This window comes from Lygodium microphyllum, chromosome 26 (genome assembly GCF_053477565.2).
Source record: "Lygodium microphyllum isolate KBCC chromosome 26, Lygodium_microphyllum_v1.1.10, whole genome shotgun sequence".
Taxonomy (NCBI): domain Eukaryota; kingdom Viridiplantae; phylum Streptophyta; class Polypodiopsida; order Schizaeales; family Lygodiaceae; genus Lygodium; species Lygodium microphyllum.
The window spans coordinates 2723894-2749342 of NC_141160.1; the positions used below are offsets into that span (position 1 = coordinate 2723894).

The 25449-nt window shown below is 44.8% G+C and overlaps 1 protein-coding gene across 1 annotated transcript in view; it reads right to left on the minus strand.

The window, feature by feature from the left end:
- The window catches only part of ALN (allantoinase), a 170887-nt gene that overhangs the window by 129100 nt on the left and 16338 nt on the right, over positions 1 to 25449 (minus strand). Inside the window, exon 3 of the mRNA XM_087668585.1 lies at positions 46 to 163. Within this exon, the coding sequence (XP_087524711.1) occupies positions 46 to 163 (118 nt within the window). The remainder of the gene's footprint in view (positions 1 to 45; positions 164 to 25449) is intronic.

A 25449-nucleotide genomic window follows, 5' to 3' on the forward strand; every position in this document is an offset into this window, starting at 1 on the left:
ATGTCCAACATATGAGCCGACCAATGCTATTTACAGTTTACTTACACATCAATAAGACCAGGCATGACCACAGCATTTTCAAAGTTTAGAACAATCAATCCTTGCTTCTCCACATCAGAAGAACTGGCAGATATTGATATAATTTTTCCCTCATGCACCTCAACTAATTCACAAGAACAAAAAGAATGAGAAGGTTAGTAGACTCCAACTAAAATACGTTTAAGGAAGTTGTTTCTTTTCTTATTTCATGTGAATACATCCATAGAAGCCACGTGCTTAGACATTAGATGTCGTCAAACCCATACTGCAATATTCAATCAAACAAAAACACTAAATGTATTTTGACCCAAAATGAAAAAATTGACTCAAGTAAACAAATGAATCCCAGGACAGTCCAGAAAAGATATGATCCATGAGAGCAAGAACACCAAGATTGCATTAACCTTTTCAAAGATGAGAAGTACAAGGTTCAAGCATGCACTAATGAAGTCAGAGCAGGAGACAGGTACTTGCTGAAACTGAGAAATAAAATGAGCAGCAGAAGAAGTTTGAAAAATATGGCAAGTAGTTTACTATAGAACTGATCTCCCCTATGTGCAGGGTCTTTATGATGTAGAGACTCCAAATTTGGAGTAAACAAGAAAAGAAAGGGGCAAAGGACAACAAATTTACTTCTTCGTTATGAAATTAACCGGGTTTTTTTTTTCGGGCCGGGGGGGGGGGGGGGGGGGTGGTGTGGGGGGGTTGTTGTGAGGCGGGGGAGAACTGTCAAAGGATGACGTACCAGCGACAGTAGGGTTGGCGGGGAAGAACACGGAGTGAACTCAGCAAACATGGAGAAGAGAAGAGAAGGAGAAGAAACTCTGATGAATGGAATGATGAAGATCCAAATCATGGAGTGAATGTGATACCAAGGGAACAAGGGTGCCGTAGCACAAGGAAGATGATGATGACAGCCACGAACCACGAACCGCAATGTCCTCCTGAAGGGGTGTGAGGGTAGTGGAGAGACTGGAGAGAAGAGGTGACAGACTGAATGAATCAGCCATGAGGAATGAATGAGAGAGTGGCCTATAAATAGGCACAGTCAGTCTAGGATGGCACCCCTTTTTGGGGCTGCAAAACCTAAACGCAAAAACGCAAATTGCAGGTGAAGGGTGAAGGGTTTCTCAACACCCCCTCTCATGCCCAAAAAGGGGAATAAGAGGAGTGAGGTGGAGATGCAATGCTACATGCTGAAGAATGCTCATGCAACAGGTGCCACTTGGACAGTGTCCCTCGTGGGGAAATTATTCACTTGCCCAAGCGTCCTAGTACAAAGATGATGAAAGTATGCAATGCATAAAAGGAATGTCGGACTTTGTGTGGTACCGAGAACCATAAGGATATGCCCGTACTCGATCTTGGGAGGTGGCTCCATGCTGACTGAGGGATGAAGAAGATCAACCCTGTAATCTAAGAATACCACCTGAAAGGAGACCTTTGAAGATAATCAGGAGACAAGATGAGCTGTAGAACCTGAAACTCAATCTCCGAAGAGAAGCCACTAGCTCCGTGCATCCATGCTGAAAGGAATACGAAGGCCTCATCACCAAGTCGTGGCTGAACCTCCAAGGTCCCGATCTAGGTGGTACTTGAAGATCTTGGGAATCAGTAGAAGAGATCACTAGTCGAAGACAGCCACCCCAAGAAAGTAGAGGATGGGTGAAGAACTTCATGTGGAGGAGGTTCCCCCTCTGAGGTAAAAGGTGGAGGGGCCCTTGCTAAAGTCGAAGAAGTAGATGCCCCCTCTGAGGGCAAAGAAATAACATCCCCCACTGAAGTAGAGAGGGAATCCAAAAACTCATGGATCACGGGCTCCCAAATATCTGATGACGAAGAAAGTGCCACCGGTCATGCCGAAGACCTCCAAGAGGTAGCCTCGCGAACCTGAGTAGTTGAGGGTGGGGAAGGGTGCGGCTCAGAATGAGCAAGAGGTGGGCAACAGTCGTTGTCTCTCAGTTGGGTAGCTGAAAAAGAGGAAGGAGTTGAGCAGCCACTGTCTCTCGAAGGAGCAGACTAAAGAGGAGACGATATCAAACAATCATTGTCTCTCGATGGAGTGGACTATAGAGCCGTAGGTCATGGAAGCCACTGTACTTGAAAATAAGTGGGAGAAGACTACCGCTGGCATTGCGACAATCTCCAGGAGGTCGTAGCACCAACCGATCCTCCATGTGCTCAAAAGGACTTAGTGCACATCGGATATGTCTTATTGCCTTGAGCATAGTACTCTGATAGCCGATGCAGAACGATCTCTGTGGCCCAAAAAGGAGAGGTGGCACAAGGAGTGCCTGGTGGAAGACACATATACTCCGGAGGGGTGGGGATCAAAGGTCGAAGTCGACAGTCTTTGGTGGGATGACTGTTCGTGCGGCAGTAGGAACACCCAGTAGAAGGACAATCTGTCGGGGGAGACGCCATGGTACCGGTGTGGCAAACTGGAGAAGGAAGAGGTCAGCCACCACGAACCACAAACCGCAATGTCCGCCTCAAGGGGTGTGAAGGCAGTGTGAAGCACAAACCGCAATGTCCACCTCAAGGGGTGGCAGAGTAGTGGAAGGGCTGGAAGTGAGCTGTCAGTGGGAGGAGGATGTGACCAGTAGTAAGAGATTGCAACCAGTAGAAAAACGCAAGTGAGGAGAGAGAAAGACTAAAAACCAGGCAGTAAGACTGTGATGACGTGGCAGGCTGTACGGCAGCAGGTTTGCACAGGAACAACAGTCGCATGGCTGGAATCAGCTCCAAACTACGTAAAGAGGGCTGGAAATCAGGTGCAACTAATGGAGACAGCAATGGACAACTTCGGCTGAGATGTCCTCCGCAAACGGGGTGTGGGCAACAAGCTGAGACACCTGAAATCTGCAAAAACGAGATTTTGATGTAGCGGAAGAAGAAGAGAACTGGAAGCCAAACCCGCCACCAGTCTTTGTCTTCACTGGAGTGGAGGATTTTTGCCCCGCTCTTTGAGTAGATCCAACTTTGATACCATATCAAAAGATGACATACCAGCGAGACAGTAGGGTTGGCGGGGGGGAACACAGAGTGAACTCGGCAAACATGGAGAAGAGAAGAGAAGAGAGAAGAAACTCTGATGAATGGAATGATGAAGATCTGAATCATGGAGTGAATGTGATACAAGGGAACAAGGGTGCCGTAGCACAAGGAAAATAATTATAACAGCCACGAACCACGAACCGCAATGTCCTCCTAAAGGGGTGTGAGGGTAGTGGAGAGGCTGGAGAGAAGAGGTGATGGACTGAATGAATCAGCCATGAGGAATGAATGAGAGAGTGGCCTATAAATAGACACAGTCAGTCTAGGATGACGCCCCTTTTTGGGGCTGCGAACCCTAAACGCAAAACGCAAGAACACAAAAACACAAACTGCGGGTGAAGAGTGAAGGGTTTCTCAACAAGCACATCTATCCCAAGATAGCCAAATGCACATAGGACTTTGAAAAGTTACAAATGCTATCATTATAATTCACCAGAACTCAAAGAAACTAAAGAAACTGCTACAAAGATTCCTTTAGGACTAATTGTAAAACTAAGGGCCCTTTTATCTAAAGCAAATAAAAATCATCCATACTTTTCACAGGAGATGAGAGAGGCTACATGGTGGTTCTAAGGGGATAAGGAGAGATGCTTTTTGCAATCATGGGATTCTCACACTTTTTTTCACCTAGCACCTCATATGGTCTAGCATTATAGCCCACCAGATTGGTTGTTCACACAACCATTTGTATTTATGATGCACTCAATTGCTCTTTCTTGGTCCTTCTTTGTACTTTTGTCATTACCTAAGGAGATTTCACGAGGTGTCATTAATTAAAATTTATTTTCTTGAAAAAAGGGGTATGGAGAGAAGTTTCAAATTCCAACCAGTGCTGATCCAGCTCCAGGGACAGGTATAAAGTCCACCAACAAGAGAGAATGTACTGTATGGCCACTTGAAGAACATAATTGGCCACCCCTACTCTCCTTACAAGAGAGAGTTTCTTTAAAGCTTCGATGTTATATTCAATAGAACAAGGACCAAATCTTTGGAAGAATATCCATATATGGCAACTTAAGATATGTCACTGAAGTATTGCAAGGAACCCAAGTGAAACATCATGAAATTTCTTCTCTTGTTGTTGCAAATCACAAACCCAAATCTACGAGATTTGTACCAATGAATGAGGCACTTGAAGCTTGCAAAACTATCTCTATCATTGTTGCAAAGGCCCTAAATTGCCTATATCATTATTTAAGTAAATAGCCAGGTCATCAGCAAACTCCATATCTAGGAGCTCAATCATGGTCAAAAATGGACAAGTTGGATCCCTCCAATACATGTCTGCTTGTTTGTCATGAAAGAACACATGGCCTTTGCTACAAGGAGAAAGGGGGTTAATTAGAAACTTTGTCCAACTCATTTTTTCATGTCTAATCTCTCTACTCTAGCACCACTAACTAATATGTGGCTGCACATTGAAGAGTAAAGAGCTGAAACTCCTCCAATCCACTACTTGAGAAAGTCCCATCCTTAGCAAAGTCCCTCCAAGAACTCTCAATTGTGACAGGCCTTGTCAAAATCAAGTAATACAATAAGGTTCTACCTGTTGGCTATGGCCAAGGCCAGTCTCCCAAAAGTGAAGATATTATCAAGGATGTTGTGAGTCTTAACAAATATAGTTTTAGTAGCATATATCACATTTGGCATCCTTGGAGAGAGTTTGAGACTACTCAGTTGAGCTACAATCTTATAAGCAATTCCTGGCAAAGTAAGTGGTCTCCAAACAGTGATCTCCCATCAGCCTCTGCTACCCTCGGGTATGAGGTGAATCAATTCCTCAAATCTCTGTGACATTGGTCCAAATGCCATAAAACTCCTAAAAGGCCCTTAATAGTCTTGTAGTGATGATTTCCCAATAAGAGTGAAAGAAATTCCTATCTAAGGTATACTTGCCAAGGCAGTTATCTATTACTAAGGTCACAAGTGCTCCAGAGATCTCCTCAAAAAGGGGAACCAACCAAGCTCTACCACACCATATCTCTAGCTTCTCTCTATCTGTTTTACTACTGCATTTTACTATTACCATTTTATTGTGGTATTTTACTGATACTATTTTACTGTGCATTTTACTGCTGCCATCTTACTGCTACATTTATTGCTGTGTTTTACTGTGGCATTTTAGTGCTATGTTTCACTCCATCTGTCACAGATTCGGCATCTACTACTGTGTTTTACTGTGGCATTTTAGTGCTATGTTTCACTTCTCCGTCTGTCACAGATCTGGCATCTACTGCTGCATTTGCTGCTGCCAAAGAGAGCAGGAGAGCGGACGACCAGCTCCCGTCAGAGCACCCCACAGCAGCCCCCCACCCATCCCACCCAGCAGGATCACAGGCCTCCACCCCCACCATCCACTGAGGCATCACAGCCCACCCCACCCGAGATCCCCCAGCCCCCCTACCCACCCCCACCTCATAGATTGCCCCCTAACCCTATCCCACAGCCCCCCCACTTCTGGGGCCACTCGCCCCCCCTCACACCCACCACATACTTCCAATCACCCCACCATCCCTCACTCTTCCTCTTCCCCACCATCTTCCCCAAGGACCAGCCCCCCTGATCCTCACCCAGTACATGTGTTCCCCCCCCCCCCCCCCAACCCATTCCCCCCCCTTCCATAGGGGGTGATGAGCCTCACACGCCCATATCTTCTCCTCACCAACAGCCCGGTCCCCCCCCCCCCACACAACCACTAGCTCATCTGGCCCAACCGCCCGTCACACTTTCCCTCGACAAGCACAGTTGCTCCCACAGGAGTTTTTTCACAGTGGTCCGTGGTCCTATTTGAGAGTTGCGGAGCACGGAGAATTTCCACTTCCTCTAGAGGTGGGGATCTTCATAGTCCGCAAGTCAAGGAGCATCAAGGTCCATTTACTAGCACCACCAGATGGACCAAACTATGCTTTCTTCTTTCAGATCTCTCATTAAGGAGACTGGACAATGACATAGATAGAGGAGAAACTGAGGGTCCAAGTTGCAGACCACATCTCCAAGTGGATGGGCGACGGAGGGCTAGCACTCTTTTCCCAGCAGTGGCCAAGGTGCATGATGGACATTAACTGGTGGGTTGGAGCCAAGATCCCACATCTCATCATTATTATTCAAGCCCCTACCCAACGGAGCTCACCAATGGATGTGATCGAGTGGCCCCTTGCACAAGCTGCCCGCTTCTACCAATGCACAAAGTCACGCCTCTCAGCCTAGCTAATGGACGCCCTAGTTGTACCGTCTGGAGCATCTATCACCCCCACGGTCAACTCGAGAGCCACCACGGGGGAATGGAGTTCACCCTCCAGGCCTGCGGCCAAGCGCATTCGCATGCCCCATAGCTCTTCTTCTTCATCAGCAGCTTCCACACCGAACACATGCTTGTTCGGTCAGTCACCGGTTTCTCGATGAGTCTACACCTAGCATCCTAGAACATGAACAGCTACACTACATTGGGGCACGTGGTTCTAGGACATTGATTATTCAACAGGAGCTGCAGTCTGCCCTTGCTAGACGGATCGACATCTTACATCGTCAAGAGCATAAGTTCATCCCCTCTCCCAAGCTCATCTTCTGTGGCGAAGGTACTTACAGGCAGCTCACACACCTACTGGGAGTACTCCATCGGTGCCCATGGCAGGAGTGGAGTCGTATACACCTCTATTGGCCTGAGCCTTACCACCTGTGTGCAAGACCACGGGACGATTGTGGCAAGGAGGGTCCTATGGATCATACTAGATTTAGGGGACTCATGGAGTCGTATGCACCTCTATTGGCCTGAGCCTTACCGCCTGTGTGCAAGACCACGGGACGATTGTGGCAAGGAGGGTCCTATGGATCATATTGGATTTAGGGGACTCATGCCTTGGAGTCCGCAATGTTTATGCTCCTACTAAGGTTAGGGCATACAGCAGATTCTGGACAGAGATTGTAGCAGGACTTCCAAAGGTGGACTCTTCAATTGTTGGAGGAGACTTCAATAACCTGGAGGCCTTAGAGGACAAGCAAGGCAGAGGCAGACATTACCAGGGTATGGCAGGGGAGGAGCAAGAGGCATGGGACGTCTTCCTCCTCGCAGTAGAACCACGTGATGCTTAGCGGTACCTAGCTTTTCATAGAAGAGAGAGGTCGTTGGACTTCTCTTTGGGATACAAGCGGCTAGGCGAAGCTTTTTTAGAGCGGCTGGACCAATTCTATACGGGAGAGTGGGGGTGCTCCCAAGGAGGTCAGATAGGGGAGTTGGCTGGCACCACTTTGTCTGATCACTGCTCGGTTCTCCTCACACTTGATGCTCTTGCTTCAGCCCTTGACACGCGATCCTGTTGGATCCTTGACTCGATCTACAGGAGGGAGGAGGTAAGGAGGCACATTGAGCAGCTCTAGACTAGAGAGTGGGCTAGGATGGACCGAATCGCAGAGGAGGTTGCAAAGGTCTTAGCTGAGTCGAGCAGGATCTGCTAGGAGGCAGCCCTACAAGCGAGGCAGCAGTGTGCGGAGGAGGAAAGATGTTGGAATACATAGATCTAAGCATGGCTATGGTGGCTTGAAGATATAGAGTGAACTCATGAAGACATAGAGTTGAAGGTAGAATGTCACACAAGTGAATTAGGTTCCAAGATTGAGACTTGGACTCATAAACACAGTCTTGTGTGGTTGGACATTGACTCAATCACTTAATTGAAAGGACAAAAGTACCATCATATATTGCATGAAAATGAAAGGCAAGTACAATGCTTTATAGGAAAGTCTAGGCAGCACATCCTTCTACTGTGCTTATGGGATTCTTATCCTAAGCCCTCACTGCTCCATCTAAAGAGACTGAAGTAGGTGTGATTGCAAATATCTCAACACCCCTCCTCAATCACAACCAGAAGTACAAAGTGTGTAGAGGCTTTAGTGAAAGTAACACCTACAAAGTGTGGGCACACCATAAACATGGCAAAACACCAAAGGCTATCGCAGAAAAGTCTAGGTGTGGGTACCACAAACATGTGGACATCGAGAGGCTGTAACAAGGGCCTCACAAAGTATACAAAGATTGTAGTACAATGATACATGAGGAGTTTATAAGCTTATGATAAAGGCATTTGGGCATTAGACATTATAAGGCTAAAATAATCTATCAGAGTAGGCGTAGAAGGACTGATGAGGCTTGTCCTTCTCCTGGTGGTCTTCTTCTTCTTCTTCCTTTGCTCCATGGTCTTTTTCTTCTACACCAAGATAGGCTTTCTAGGACCTTTTTTGGCGTCGCAGAACTTCTCGATGTGCCCAGTCCTTTTGCAAAAATCACAGAAAAGCTAGTCCTTGCCTTTGTACCTGTTGCCAACATATAACGCTTATTCATCTCTAAAGGTGCTTGGTTCTTCCTTAGTTTTTAGCTTCTTTTCCTCCTCTAACAGTGATGCCTGGATATCAACAAGCTTAGGGTTTGGCATATTGATTAAGGTTGTTGATACATTATTATATTCAAGAGGCAAACTTTTAAGCAGAACACCCATGTAAACATCTTCTTTCATTTTAATGTTGACTCTTGTAAGCTGGGTTAGAAGTCCTTCTATGTAATTTAGGTGTGTGGCAAGTGATGTGCTAGACTTCATGTCAAGCCTAAAAAATTCAATCAAGAGACTATACTTTGATGACTTAGACTGTGCACCAAACAAAGTGTCAAGTCTCTTCCATGTATCATGTGAAGTATTACAATTATCCACATGATAGATATATCTGTCGTCTAGCTCCAGTTTGATAATGGCCTGTGCTTTGTCATCATTCTTTTGCCAAGTAACCCTGACTCCTTTGAAGCGAGTTGTTGGAGAGTCTTTTCCCATGTTGGTGGCTGGAGTAGTAGCAAATCAGCACCAAATTCTCAGATTTGATCAGGGAAAAAGAATTGATTGTGTCAAATGACACAAGTGCTAAAAGCACTAGATGAGTGTCAATGGACACTGTGCTTGTATCTTCTTGGATTGAACTTGAATTTTCCAAAATGTCCCCTCCTTGCTGGTTTGATGCCTCAAGTGTTACTGGAAACTGAGTAAGAACTCTAACCCAAGTGGCAAAAAACTCCAATTTACTGAAGAGAGTGAGAAAATGAAGTGAAATAGAAGCTTGAAGTTCAAAGAGCTATGGCTTCTCCATTAGGGTTACAGCAGGTGACTGTTTTCAGTTCATGCAGCATGTAGGGACGATTTTTTGGCAAACCCTCTGGTGAAGAAGAAGCTTACATGTGGTACTTGAGAAGCCCTATGGTCGCAGATTAAAGCGTTGCATGTAGATGGAGCCTAAATCGTATGACCAGGCGGCAACGTGATCAGGACAGCGAACGCAAATTTCCAGAATGCTAGAGTCAAGGATCATCTATGTCTATGATTGAGGTATCAAGAGGGAGCGCCCTGAGATCAGGAAGATATGCCCAAAAGAAAGCTTCAGCTGAGATGGCCTAGTTGAAGTGATCCACAAGCTCCAACATGGATAGATGCAGTCTAGCTATGACAGACAAGGCTTGAGTGAAGTTGGAGGTGAAAATAGAGTTGATCATGAGGTCATGAGCTCAGGTTGAGCTCGATAGAAATGGAATAGAGCTGGAGGATCAATGCCATGCTCACCATGGCTCTGATACCATGTTGGAATGCATGGATCTGAGCATGGCTATGGCAACTTGAAGGTATAGAGTGAACTCATGAAGACATAGAGTTGAAGGTAGAATGTCACACAAGTGAATTAGGTTCCAAGATTGAGACTTGGACTCATAAACACAGCCTTGTGTGGTAGGACATTGGCTCAGTCACTTGATTAAAAGGACAAAAGTACCATCATATATTGCATAAAAATGAAAGGCAAGTACAATGCTTTATAGGAAAGTCTAGGTAGCACATCCTCCTAATGTGCTTATGGGATTCTTGTCCTGAGCCCTCACTGCTCCATCTTGTTGAGCTCCGAGGCGCGAGAATCGAGACACGCAGTGCTTGCTAGCAGCAGAGAGACAGAGAGAGAGAGAGAGAGAGTTTAGAGTAGAAAGAAAGAAATATATATATATATATTAGCGTCTACATAAGGCCAATGTGGCCTATGAGACAAAATCCAGATTACATCCATGTCTAATGTCATCTCATTAGTAAGGTAAAGATAACATTACAAGTAAGTGGGTGGCCTATGAAACAATACTGAAAATAACTATACGATGGGGCTATACTAGGGTTGAACCATGTGTAGTGTTGTTCCATCGATAGAAAAGAAAAGGAAAGGAAAGGAGAACCAGATCTGATTTAGCCATGTACAAAAGTGTAGTGGAGACTATGGGCTGTAGCTGGTCTCAAGATCTGCACATGATCTCAACTATGATGCAGTCCCTAGCTGCTTCACTGATATGCCTGGTGGTGAGTATGCGGTGTCTCGTGATAATGGCTCTAATCCGACTGTGGTATGGCCTCCTTGGACGTAGTCCTGGTAGACGGGGTCATTGTTCTCGACGAAGGGAAATGGCTCTATCCAATGTGACTCTATAGTGTGGCATGTAAGGTGTCTGGCGGGGTGGTTCTGTCTCTGCTAGGCTGGTAGAGAGGAGAGAGCACGACTTGTGGATACAATCACGAGTATACCTCTTTAGGTTTTTAGATAGATATATATATATATATATGAAAGTACAATGTTCTACGGATGTGTTCACACCTATGCACATATAAAAGGCACAACGGCCCTTTATTCCCAACAACCTTCCACCTAAAGGCAATGTGCCTTCAAGGGAAAAAAGAATCAGCTAAGTCTAGGTATGTACAAAGCTGAAATACATATATCTATCCAACTCCCATCATCTGTCCGCAATAAGCAAACCGCTCTGCTGGAAGACCCTTCGTGAGAAGATCTATAGGATTATCATCTGTATGCACTTTGACAAGCTCAATGCTCTTGCATGAAAGATGGGATTCCGTGCTAGCATGATAGCACTCTGACTATCACTATGGAAAACAGGTAACTTTGTAATGCCAAGCTCTCCCACCAAACATGAAAGCCATAAAGTCTCCTTGGATACCTCAGTGGCAGCCATATACTCTGCCTCTATAGTGGACAATGTAACACACTTTTGTAGCCTGGAGATCCAAGAGATTGCTCCTCCTGTGAAGATAAACATATATCCAGAAGTGGACTTTTTGCAATCCGCATGACCAGCATAGTCTGTATCCGTAAAGCCAACAACAGATGCCTTCTGCTTTCCAAAGCAAATGCACAAATCCTTTGTGCCTTTGAGGTATCTCATAATACCTTTCACTGCTTCCCAATGCTTTTTACCAGGGTTTGCCAAGTATCTACTAACCACTCCTACTGCAAAGGCAATGTCAGGACATGTAGCAACCATACCATACATCAAACTACCAACAGCTGAAGTATATGGTATCTTGGCCATTTCAGCCTTCTCATCATCAGATGTAGGACTGTCCTCTGCACTGAGTTTCACATATGGAGGCAATGGAACCCCAATTGTTTTCCCCCCCTCCGTATTGGAACGCTGCAAAACCTTGGAGATATACTCCTGTTGAGATAGATAGAGTAATCCTTCTCACCTATCTCTGAGTATTTGCATGCCAAGCATGTGATTTGCATCACCAAGATCCTTCATGTCAAAGCTGCCATGAAGCCTTTGCTTCAATGAGTCCAAGGCATGAGTATCCCTGCCAGCAATTAGCATGTCATCAACGCACATGAACCCTTTGCTTCAATGAGTCCAAGGCATGAGTATCCCTGCCAGCAATCAGCATATCATCAGCATACAGAACCAAGATAATCGGGCTGTCATCTGCGGCCTTCTTGGTGTACAAGCAGTGATCCACTTGACTTCTATGAAAACCTTGAGACTGTATAAATGTATCAAACTTATGATACCATTCTCTTGGTGCTTGTTACAGCCCATACAAACTCCTTTTGAGTTTACATACCATCTTCTCTTTCCCTTTTGCCACAAAACCCTTCAGGCTACTGCATATATTTATCTTCATACAAATCACCATGTAAGAATGCAGTCTTTACATCCATGTGTATGAGCTCCATATCTTCAACTGCAACCAAGCCCAAAATGGTTCTCAATGTAGTCATCTTGACTACAAGAGAAAAGATCTCATCGACGTCAACTCCATATTCCTGCTTATATCCCTTCGCAACCAATCTTGATTTGTACTTTGGCAAGGAACCAGAAGTGACCATCTTGTAAACCCATTTACATGGAAGGGTTTTCTGCCCTTTAGTCAACTGCACCAAGTCCCAAGTGCCGTTTTTCTCAAGAGATTCCGTCTCTGACAACATGGCTTTATATCATTTCTTGCTCTCCTATCTGTCCATTGCTTCCTTGAAGCAAGACGGTTCACCACAGTCTGTCAACATGACATAATCAGCCACATTGTTTGCACCAAGAATGAATCTATCAGGTTGTCTAGTAGCCCTAGACGATCTCTTAACCCAATGATCATTGTTTGCTGGTTGTTGAGCATTTTTAGCTTGCTGTCCTGGCATTTCAACCTGCAAATCAACATTAATAGCTTGGTATCCTAGCTGTTCCTACACATCTACTGGGTCATCATTATGGGCAATAGCATGGCTGATCATTTCCAGCATTAAGTTCTGCATTTGCACATTCATTTACAGCAAGTATTTGCTACTTTACAACGGATACATTTTGCTATCCAAAAGGTATTTCTTCCCGGAATACAACCCTACGGACCTCCTCAGTCTTTTCGAGTTGTTTATGCATGCGATCTTCCCCGAAGATAGCATCATTGCTTCGTACTGCTTTCCTTTCCTCAGAATCCCATAATCTATACCCCATTTCATGCTCATCACCATATCCTAGGAAAATGCATTTACAAGACTTTGGCTCAAGTTTGCTACGTTTTTCTTTACGAATGTGTACAAATGCTTCACGTCCAAACACTTTCAAGTGTACATACGAAGGTGGCTTGCCCGACCACGCTTCTTGTGGAACTCTCCTCCCCCCCCCCCAAAGACCTGTTTGGTGACCGATTAATCAAGTGTACGGCTGTCATAACAGCCTCTGCCCAAAAACCATGGGGTAATGCAGCATGAGACAGCATCGTACGGACCTTATCCTGTATGGTCTGATTCATACGCTCTACAACTCCATTTTGGGGTGGATTATGAGGGGCAGTGAGCTCTCTCTTTATCCCTTCGTTGTCACAAAATGCCTAAAAGGCCTTGGACACATATTCCCCACCATTGTCAGAGCAAAGACACTTAAGTGTCTTATCAGTCTGATTTTCAACCAATGCCAAGAATTTTTTAAACTTGTCAAGCATTTCATCCTTGCTACGAATAGGATAAACCCATACCTTCCGTGTAGCATCATCAACAAAGGTGACAAAATATTTCTTTCCCCCTAAAGATAACCCTGGCATCTGACATACATGAGAATATACTAACGCTAGAGGAGAAGATTTTAGCGAAAGAGACTTCTTATGAGACATCTGTACATGTTTACCATAAACACAATGATCACAATGCTCAAAATCAGCATAACGAAGATAAGGCAAGTAACCCAAACGAGAAAACACTTTCATTCCATTTTGACTTATGTGTCCCAATAGGCCATGCCACAAAGAAACACTTGCTTGCGCGGCCACGGCAACAACATGATCACTCACACTAGATACATGGAGAGGTTACAAGGTATTACTTTTACAACCTCTGGCGATCACTCTAGATCCCTTACAGATCTTCCATTTCCCATCACCAAAGATGGTATGAAATCCATCGTCATCTAGCTGCCTTATGCTAATCAAGCTCTTCTTGAGCTGAGGTACATGTCGTACATGCTGAAGTGTGAAGACAGAGCCATGCTGAAACTGCAATTGCATATTGTCAATACTTGCAATGTCGGATGCATAGTTGTCCCCAAGATGGACAACACCATTTCGACCCCCTGTATAGTCAGAGAACCACTCACGATGAGGGGTGACATGAAAGAAAGCACCTGAATCGAGAATCCAAGTATGCATGTCATCATTTATGTCTACAAGTAAAGCATGTGCACTAAAGTATGAAGAGACCAAGAGTACGTCATTCCCATTGTCATTGTCATGAGTGACTACATTCACCTCTTCAATTTTGACACTACTCTTCTTAGGTTGACTCTCTTTCTTGTCTTCCTTGCTATGTACAACACAGGTGTTGTATGTCAACTTCTATGTGGCAACCTACCTTTGGGCCACATGATTTATTTAGAGTGCATGGATCAATAGATGGAAATAGGGTTAGAGTCATGATTGATGACTCTGCCACCCACAATTTCATAAGTTATGCACTTGTCAAAAAGTTGAAACTTCCCCAACAAAAGAGTGAGCATCAATATGTTATTCGTATGATGCGAGGTCGGGATAATAAAATATGGCATACAATGGTATCCAATTTGGAAATCGAGATCCAAGGATATAAAGATAAGCTTGATATCCAGATTATGAATATGGAAAGAGCCGATATTGCGTTAGGGAGGGAGTGGCTATGGGGATTGAAACCATCCTTAACGCGTAGTTATCATCATAATACATTGGAATTTGAAAGGGATGGTAAGACTTTTGTGATTCAAGGTGAACATGAAGTATCTGATAACCCTTTGATGTGTTCCTTTGAAGTTCAAAAGCTGATAAAGAAGGAAGCTTGTGAGGTATATATGTTATGGTCCCTTCCTGTACAGGACACTTTTACTTCTTGTAATATGAAGCAACAATTTTCTTATGTTTGTGAGTTGAATGTAAATAATGAATTAAGTGATTTGTTAGATGAATTTAAAGATATGTTTCCATCTGACTTACCTAGTGGCCTTCCACCAGATAGGGGTGATGTAAATCGCCCAATTGACATAGATAGGGATACACACCCTATTTCTAAACCACCTTACAGGCTAAGTGAAACACAGCACCAAGAAGTCGAAAGGCAAATCAGGGATTATCTTGATAAGGGGTTTATACAACCCAGCAATTCACCTTGGGCTTCGCCAATTTTATTGGTGAAGAAAAAAGATGGCTCTATGCGACTTTGTGCTAATCATAGAGCACTTAATAAGATAACGATGAAGAATAAATTTCCTATGCCCAGAATGGAAGATCTTTTTGATCAATTACAAGGGGCAAAATTCTTCACAAAGATTGACTTAAGATCAGGCTATCACCAAGTAAGAATTAAGGCCCAAGATGTTTCTAAGACGGCATTTCGTACTAGATATGAGCATTATGATTTTTTGGTGATGCCTTTTGGTCTCACTAATGCACCAGCTACTTTTATGAAGCTGATGAATAGTGTGTTACGGCCCTATCTAGGACACTTTGTAGTGGTCTTCTTGGATGATATCTTGATCTTTAGTAAATCAAGAGAAGAACATTTGGAACACTTACGGTTAGTATTCCAATTGTTAAGAACCCATTCCCTTTATGCGAAGAAAACTAAATGTGAATTCTTCGCACAAGAAGTCAAATACTTGGGGCATATTATCTCGAAAGAGAGAATCAAGATGGATCCAGAAAAAGTAAGGGCAATTATTGAATGGCCATCTCCAAGGAACCTGGAAGAGCTGCAAATCTTCCTAGGTTTATCTAGATTTTATCGTAGATTTATTCAAGATTATGCCAAGTTAGCTATTCCAATGGCGAACCAATTTAAAGGGAAAGGGAAGAGCTTTAATTGGGAAACAGACCAAAATGAAAGGTTTCAAAAACTTAAGGTAGCTATTGCTACAGCTCCAGTACTATTAATTATGGATCCCAATAAACCATTTGTGTTTGAAGCTAATGCCAGTGACAGGCAAAAAATTAGACCGTGCAAAACGGAATTATTCAGTTTATGAGAGGGAGATGTATGCAATAGTACATGCAATGAAGAAATGGAGACACTATTTGTACAGTGCCAAACTTTTGATCTTGTTGAATCATGAAAGCATTAAGTGGCTTAATGACCAACCAGATCTACAAGGGCGTAAAGCCAGATGGGCTGAACTCCTTCAAGAGTTCGACTATGAGATAAGGTATAGAAAAGGAAAGTACAATATAGTGGCTAATGCGCTCAGCAAAATGCCCATCATAAATGAATTGAGTTTTACTCAGTTCACTTCCAATTTACTTGAATCCTTAAAAGGGAAATGCTAGGTTGATCCAGCATATTCTAACATATGGGAAGCAATAGAAAATGGGGATCCAAATGGAAGGGCCTCCACTGAGGAAGGAACATCTAAGGATGTTTAACAAGGAAATGGAGCATCAAGGGTGGCTCAAATGGGATTCAAGTGGAAGAATTTTACCATTGATAATGGTTATTTACTCTACAAGGGCAAGGTATGTGTCCCAAACGATGAAGAAATAAGGCACCAAATACTCTTTGAGTGTCATGATACCCCTAGTGCGGGACATCCAGGAGTTAATAAGACTTATAGTCTTATTAAAAGGTAGTTCCATTGGTCTGGAATGAATAAGGGCGTCCTTGACTATGTGGTCAAATGTAATAAATGCCAAGTTAATAAAGCTGAAAGATTGAAAATGGGAGGACTTCTCTACCCATTAGAGATTCCTTCGGGAAAATGGGAGAGTATCTCCATAGACTTTATTGTCGCGTTACCCAGAACACAGAGGGGGCACGACTCTGTGTGGGTGATTGTGGATAGGTTAACCAAAATGGCTAGGTCTATTCCAACTTCAACAAATGTTAAAACACCAAAATTGGCTAGATTATTGTTAGAGAACATATACTGATTGTATGGCCTTCCGGCAAATATAGTTTTTGATCAGGATAGAAAATTTGATAGTCAATTTTGACATGCTGTATTTAGAAAGTTGAATACTAAACTTAGCATGAGCATGAGAGAGCACCCGCAAACTGATGGGCAAACTAAAAGGGTTAACCAAATCCTTAAAGATATGTTGAGAGCATATATAAGTAAAAGGCAAACTAATTGGGAAGAATATTTACCGATAGCAGAGTTTGCATATAACAGTGCCAAACACTCTTCCACTGGATATAGTCCATTTATGCTAATGTATGGGTTTCAGCCCAAAGCTCCTCATGCAGTAGGACTACATAAGGAAAGGGTTCAAGCAGCAAAGGATTCTTTGGAGGATATGAATAGTATGTTAAAATTTACTCAAGAAAATATTAAGAAAGCTCAAGACTGAACTAGAGCTTATGCAGATCCTCACCGAAGAGACGTCTCCTTTGAGAAAGGGGAATTGGTTTATCTTAAAGTGCCTAGACAAACTAAAACTATGAAAACGGGATGATGTCCAAAGCTTTCACCCATGTATTGTGGTCCTTTCACAATACTTAAGAAGGTGGGAAAACAGGCTTGCAAGCTCCAACTACCTGTTGGTAGTAAAACACATTTAGTTTTCCATGTAAGCAATCAAGACGTCATTTTTCTCCAGCATCTTCTTGAGCATGGTTGGGTGGAGAGAGAGACACTTCTCGTGCTTCATCAAGAGAGTCGACAAAGCTCAGAGGGGCGTCTGCAGAAGACAGTCCCGTAATACTGTCAGATACGTTATAATATATATATGAAAGTACAATGTGCTAAGGGTGTGTTCACACCCGCGCACATATAAAAGGCACGATGGCCCTTTATTCCCAACACATCTAAAGAGACTGAAGTAGATGTGATTGCAAATATCTCAACAAAAGAGCACTCCGGTGAGACCTAGCAGCCACTCAGAGACTACTCTAGGAGGCACCAAGGAATCCCACTCTCCGCACGCAAAAGGTGCGCGCGGTCAGCCCTCGCCGGTCTTGAGAACAAACGCTCCGAGTTTTCCTTCCATACCTTAGTAGCCTTTTGGGCTGCAGAAGGGGGATATGATGTGGGAGTTTTTTCGGGTGCATCAGCCTCGCACCTCAGGAGATCAGATTCGCAGCCTCCATGATCAGTACGCGAGGATCACTCTTAGCCCAGATGAGGTGTAAAGATTGCCACTAACTTCTACAGACAGCTTTTTCAACAAGAGGCAATCTTAGCCAGAGTACAGAGTTGTAGACAACAGGTCTAGGATTGCATTCCATCCCTTGTCACGAAGGAGATGGGGCACTCCCTCCTAGACCCCTTCACAGACAAGGAGCTAGCTGAGGCCTTCCATGCACAGGATGGGCAAAAATACTCAGGTGTTTCTAAGGCCTTCTTCACTACCTACTGGGAGGTGGTGAAGAACCCCCTACTACTAGCCTTCAAGGAGATTTTCAGCTTAGGATAGATGCCAGGGAGTTTATCCGCAGGTCTTGTCAGTCTCCTCCCCAAACGGGGAGACCGGTTGGAGCTATCCCAATGGAGACCAATCACCTTGTTGTCAGTGGCGTATAAGGCACTGGCCAAGATGATTGGTAGTCGACTCCGCCTCGTGCATCAAAATATCATTCATGACACCTAGACAAGTTTTGTCCATGATAAGAGCATCCTGGATAATGACTTCACTTTCTTCGAGGTGACCAAATGGGCTCAACACAGTGGTCAAGGATTGGCAGTACTCTTGGATTTTGAGAAGGCCTATGATAGGGTTGACTGGGACTTCTTAGAGGGCACCATGGTGAGGTTGGGCTTCCCCCAAGCATGGAACAATGGGGTTTTTGCACTTTACAGATCGGCCACTAGTAGGGTTTTTATTGGTGGCACGAGGGAAGAGGAGTTTCGGCTAGAGAGATCTATCTAGTAAGGCTGCCCTCTAGCCCCGTATCTTTTCCTACTCTTTGCACAGGCGATGTCCTACTTCCTCCACTCACGTGTGAGCGGACTATGTGGCCTTCGACTTACGGTGAGGGAGGAGACTGAGCTGCTGGACTCAAAGTATGCAGATGATACCGCTCTTTATGTAGAGGATGATAAGCTCATGTTTTGGAGAGTGAGACTAGCTCTAGAGGTATTTTGCACTGCAGCTGGAGCGAAAATCAACTGGTAAAAGTCGGTTGGTTTTCTTACAGATCCGGACTCTAGCACAAAGTGGGGTGTCCACTTGGGGTTCAGATGGGTGAGCAAGGGACAGACCATCCAATATCTAGAGTTCCAAGTGGGACTCGACATCACTCCTGCCCAGCAGTTTCTTCTAGTTTTCGACTCTATTAGGCAGAAGCTGACCTACTGGAGCACAGTCCCCCTTTCCTTAGCGGACCGAGCCCTAGTGGTCAACCAGGTCCTCCTAGCAATGGCTTGGTACACCGCCTCTTGTTTGTGCTTCTCCTCGTCTTGTATGGTTCAACTTCGCCGTCTACTACGGAATTTCTCTAGGCTGGCTCAGACGGTTCCAGGGATTCCCATGCCAAGGTAGCGTGGGCCACCATCATCCAGCATCAGTCTGAGGGAGGGCTTGGCATCATCGACCCAAAGTTCCAGAGCCTGGCCCTTTTGAGCAAGCCAGTGGTCCGTAGTCTCACACCCAGTCAGCAGACCTAAAAATTCCTTCTGTAGGAGGGTCTCTCTTGGCGGTGGATGGAGGCCATCCTTGAGATGGATCTTCACGACTGCCCAAATCATGCCACCCAAATCTTCCTTTTTCTGTAGCTTACTTTGAGTGTGGCAGGGCCTTCACAAGGCCCTAGTTCAAAGGCCCCTAAGATGTCACGAGGAGATAGACTGCCAATCGGTGGTCTAGAACCCCCAGGTCAGAGATCGGGACGGGATACAGATTGGTGAGCACCCCCACATCCAGTGGGCTGGCTGGGAGGCTGGCCCTGCTCGTACTATCAGGACATGGTAGGAGGTGTACATGATGGCAGATCAGGAGGTGTTGCAGTGGGCATCAGGTTATCAGCGAGAAGAGGAGATGAGGAGGAGGGAGATTGACTCAGCGATCCCTCAGGAGTGGCTAGACTCCCTGATTCGAGAGCCGATGGAGCTTGGTGAGGTATGGGCTACTAGATTCTCACCAACAGGTATCCCCTTACAAGTGGCAGGTAGAGTGAGCGGTGCCCCCTATAGGACTTTCTTCACCGTGCAGAATGGGGGGCATTTGGTTCTTGACAGAGGGTAGTATGATGAGGAGATTGTTGTCCTTCCTTGGAGGAGAATTCGTGTCATCAGTTAATGATCATTAGGGGCTGATTATCGAATGTTGGTTTTCAGCGTGTGATCATTAATATTCAGCGGTATTCAGCTCAGTTTTTGATCAGCCTGAGAACCGTTTATGGTCACTTTTTGGATCACTTTGCATCAGTTTTTGCATTGATTGCTGGTCAGTTTTTGCAATGAGTTTGTGATTAGTTTGGGATCACATTTGCAGCAGTTTGTAATCAGTTCTCAGATCAGCAAGTGATCAGTTTATGATTAGATTATGCGCAGTTTTCAATGGTTTACATGTAGTTCCATGGACAACAGCATATGTTATGATGCCATTGATGTTTTAGCCATGATTTATGCTTGGTTATGCTATGCTATGGTTTGGTTTTGCCAGATGAGTTGAGCTCATGAGAAATGGATATGTCACATGATAATCTGGAAATGTTTTTGAGATTCTTTGTGAGTCTTATGTTATGTTATGTTGGCTGGTAATTTTCACCATACGTTGGGCATATGGAATGGTTGAACAGCAATGTGCAATGTTGTGTTGACTATGATGCCCTCTAGAAATTCCAATGTAGTACTTTGCTTTTGATGCATTTGGTAGTGCAATCGAGGATGATTGCAAGGATTTCAAGGGGGACCGCTATCATGAGGACATGTATTTTTGAAACCTCACTTAACATGTGGATTAATTTTTAATCACATGATTAAGTAAATGTTGCACATCTGAGGTGCAACTAGGGTTAGAGTAAATTTATGACCTCGAGACTTGAGAAAATCACAAGATGTCAAAAGCAAAAGTTGTTATAAGTTATGCTGCATAGGTACTTAGTGGTATCTGGTGCCAGTTGTTGGCCTAGGTCATTCATTTGGCCATAAGTGTCAGATGGTGACACTAGAGAAATGGTGTTTAATGGTACCTAACACCAATCTGATAGTCAAAGATGACGCAGAGACACTCGGGAATGGAAGTTGCCTAGCCAATTTAATTATTGGACAATCAAATTATTTTTTAGGACACTCAAATAATTATTAGACTAATTTTCAGTATTTAAAGACTGAAAATTAATATTTTATTTTAGCTAATACTGGAAAAACCATTTGGGAAGGCTGCCACTTGTCAAAAATGCCCATGCAAGACTGAAAAACGTCTTTAGAGGCTGGAGAGAGGCATTTTTAATTTATTCAGCATACAAGAGAGAGGGAGGAGATGCTGCTGGCTTGATTTGTAGCCATTGGAGGATCTTCTAAGGCAACCAGGGGCAAGAAAAAGACCAATCAACATCAAGTGACAGCATCTACAAGCTGTTGAAACAGGGCAATAGTAGTAAATGACTGAATTTCTTCAATTCTTTGCATCTACAAGCTGTTGTGGCAGGGCAACAACTGCATTTGACTAATTTTCAATCATTCTTCGCGACAAAACTCTGAATTTTCTCTCTCTACAGTTTTCTCTCTCATCTCCCAGTCATTTCACTACCTTACTTTGAATATCTCAGCATTTGGACCCTTGGAGGCTGAGAAATTGCAAAATTCTATGCTGTAAACCCTAATTTACAGCAGACATTAGGGTTTAGCAGCAGCCTCGGAAAGCGTGCCAAAAATTGGAAGCTTCGAGACTTGGATTTTTCAAAGAGCTAAAGGTGAATTTAAGCTAAATTCAGGTGGAGGACTAGGTAGCCATTGAATTTGGGGCATTTCCATCGTCTATGAAGTGGGTGAAGGCCAATTAAGTGCCCAAATCAAGAGGCAAATCAGATTGAAGACTTGATGGTCACTTTGGACAGCAAGGGGAGTTTGGATTGCGGAGAGAATCGCGAGAATCCCATTGTAAATCAACTTTTTCTTCAATAAAGCTAAAGAAATACCGAAAGGGGTGCCAATTTTGGGGCCAATCAGGTGTGCATTGTCCAAGATCAATAGGTAAATTTGTATTTTCAGGTTTGCATTTTTTGTTTGTTGCTGTTATTAGGCTGCAATCAAGGATGTACCACCCATCCACGATAGGAAGGCTAGTTACCCTAGCTCATCAAGTGGCCTGCTATCCCATATCCAAAGGCACCACTCCCAAAACATCCTCCCAAGGCACATAAGGGTCCAGTTGCCAGGTCTTCCCTTGGAGACCAACCACAAGAATCCTGAAACCAGCCTTTCCTTCTCGGATAGGGTGGTTTAACCTGATTAAGCACTTAATTACAGCAATCAGCAAATGCACATCAACTGAAATGCTCACTTTATATTCATAAACTTGGACAGTGGACACCCTGTTGGCCCCAAAACTAGCGCCCCTTTCGGTATTTCTTTACTTTCAATTTCTGATGGATAAATTACAAGCCAAGATTTCACGATCTCCTTGGCTGATTCAAAAGCCCCTTGCTGTTCTAATAATCAGCAAAGCATTCGGGCAAATTGCCCCTTGATTTTCACCCAGGACTTGCTCTAATGGAACCCCAACTAGTCAAATGCTGCCCCAAATTCACAATAGATGGGCTGGAATCTGAAATCCTTACAATTCCACGAATTTCTAGGGCTGATTTCAGTGTACAATGCCTTTAACTGATGGCACGGGTCCCAAGGTGGCTACTAAACTCTAATTACTGCTGTAATTTAGGGTTTACAGTAGTAAACTCTCTGTTGTCCAATAAATTTGGTTGTACTCTGCTACCAATGGCTGAGAATTGCTGAGAATGCTTGAGCATAGACTGGAGGAGATGAGAGAATGCTGTAGAAAGAGAGAAAATCAGCTGAAATGTATCTTTTGATTCATAGCTCTGATGACAAATCTAATGGCACCAACAGCTTCAAAAGGGGGGGGTAAAACACCAGCTCGGCTAGCGAGCCCTCCTCTTCTACCGCCGCCTCTCTTGAGGCGGAAGAGAAATCATGCTACCCCCTGTCCTGTCGCAGCACGCGATCAGTCATCGTCGCCTCTCAGAGCCAAATCTGATCACCTCCTCTCCCTCTACCAAGCTCCGAACGGCTACAATTCAACTTCCACCACCCTCCAACAGCCTTTTCCCTAGTTGCATGGGAAAGTTTTGCCAAGTGGCAACCTTCTTAATGCATTTTCAGCCATTAAATTAATTTTTCAAAAATTAATTAACTCTAAAAATTAATTTCAGCCCTTTTGACCCCGCCCAAAACTAAACATGCCCATCTGTAATGAAATTGGCTAGGCCATTTGCAACTTAGAGTGGTTCCCAACCTCTGTTGACCCTTAGATTAGCATTAATTAATTAATTAATGCTAGTCCCTAGTGTCACCACTGACACTTAATGGCCAAACAATTGTCCTAGGGTCCAACCTGGAACCAACTGACCACCAAAACCCAGTTGGCATAACTTAACACAACTTTTGCCTTTAACACCCACTGCATCCTCGGGGCCGTTCCCATGAAATAACTGCCATGCACATCTTGTGCTAAACAACCTTGCACATTTGATTAATAACTTAATCAAATGTTACTAGCAAGGTTAAAGCATCTCAAAATTTCACGTCCCTGTGATAAATCCTCCTCCAAGGAAGGACAACAATCTCCTCATCATACTGCCCTTTGTCAAGAACCAAACGCCCCCCCATCCTGCACGGTGAAGAAAGTCCCATAGGGGGCACCGCCCACTCTACCTGCCACTTGTAAGGGGATACTTGCCGGTGAGAATCTAGCAGCCCACACCTCACCAAGCTCCACCAACTCTAGGATCGGGGGGTCTAGCCACTCCTAAGGGATCGCTAAGTCAATCTCCCTCCTCCTCACCTCAGCTCCTCACTGACAACCTGATGCCTACTGCAACAGCTCCTGATCCACCATCCTGTACACCTCCCGCCACGTCTTGATAGTATAAGCAAGGCCCGCCTCCTAGCCAGCCCACTGGATGTGGGAGCACTCGCCAATATGTATCATGTCCCATTCTCTAACCTAGGGGTTCCAGACCACTGCCTGGCAGTCTATCCCCTCTTGGCATCCTGGAGGCCTCGGAATTAAGGCCTTGCGGAGGCCCTGCCACACATGAAGTAGGCTGCGGAGGAAGGAAGATCTAGGTGGCATGATCTGGGCAATCGCGAAGATCCATCTCAATGATGGCCTCCAACAGCCACCAAGCCTTGGTCTACACTCCTGGAGACTCTCCTGCAGAAGGACCTTCCAGGTCTGCCCTCTTGGTGTGAGCCCACGGACTACTAGCTTGCCCAGAAGGGCCAGGCTATGGAACTCTGGATCTATGATCCCAAGCCCTCCCTCAAACCGATGCCAGGTGATGGCCGCCCACGCCACCTTGACCCGAGAGTCCTTGTAACCATCTGAGCCAGCCAAGAGAAAATTCCGCACTAGGCGGCGGCCAAGCTAAACCACACAAAACGAGGAGAAGCACCAACACGAGGCAATGTACCAAGCCGTTGCTAGAAGGACCTGGTTGACCACGAGGGCTCTGCCTGCTAAGGAGAGGCAGACAGTACTCTAGTAGGTCAACTTCTACCTAATAGAGTCGAGAACTGAAAGGAACTACTCGACAGGAGTGATGTCGAGTTCCACCTGGAACCCTAGGTATCGGACGGTTTGTCCCCTGCACACCCATCTGAACCCCAAGTGGACGCCCCACTCCCTGCTACAATCCAGGTCAGTAAGAAAACCAACCAACTTTCGCCAACTAATTTTCACTCCAGCTGTAGTGCAAAACACCTCTAGAGCTAGTCTCACTCTCTCCAGCATCAGCTCATCATCCTCTATATAAAGGGCAGTATCATCTGTATACTCTGAATCAAGCAGCTCCATCTCCTCCCTCACCGAAAGTCGAAGGCCATGTAGCCTGCTCACACGTGATCGCAGGAAGTAGAATATCGCCTTTGCAAAGAGTAAGAACAAACACAAGGCAAGAGGACAGCCCTGCCGGATAGATCTCTCCAGTCGAAACTCCTCCCCCCTCTTGCCACCTATGACAACCCTGCTAGTGGCCAATCTGTAAACTGAAGAAACCCCGCAAATCCGTGCCTGGGGGAAACCCAACCTCACCATGGTGCCCTCTAAGAAGTCCCAGTCAACCCTGTCATAGGCCTTCTCGAAGTCTAGGAGTAGTACAGCCAACCCCTGACCACTATGTTGGGTCCACTCGGTCGACTCGAAGAAGGTGAAAACATTGTCTAGGATGCTCTTATCCTAGGCAAAACCTATCTGTGTGTCATGAATGATGTCTGGAAGCACGGGGCGGAGTCACCTACCGATCATCTTGGACAGTGCCTTATAGGCCACTGACAACAAGGTGATCAATCTCCACTGGGATAGCTCCAACCGGTCTCTCCCTTTGGGGAGGAGGTAGACAAGACCTACCGATAGACTCCCTAGCATCCGTCTT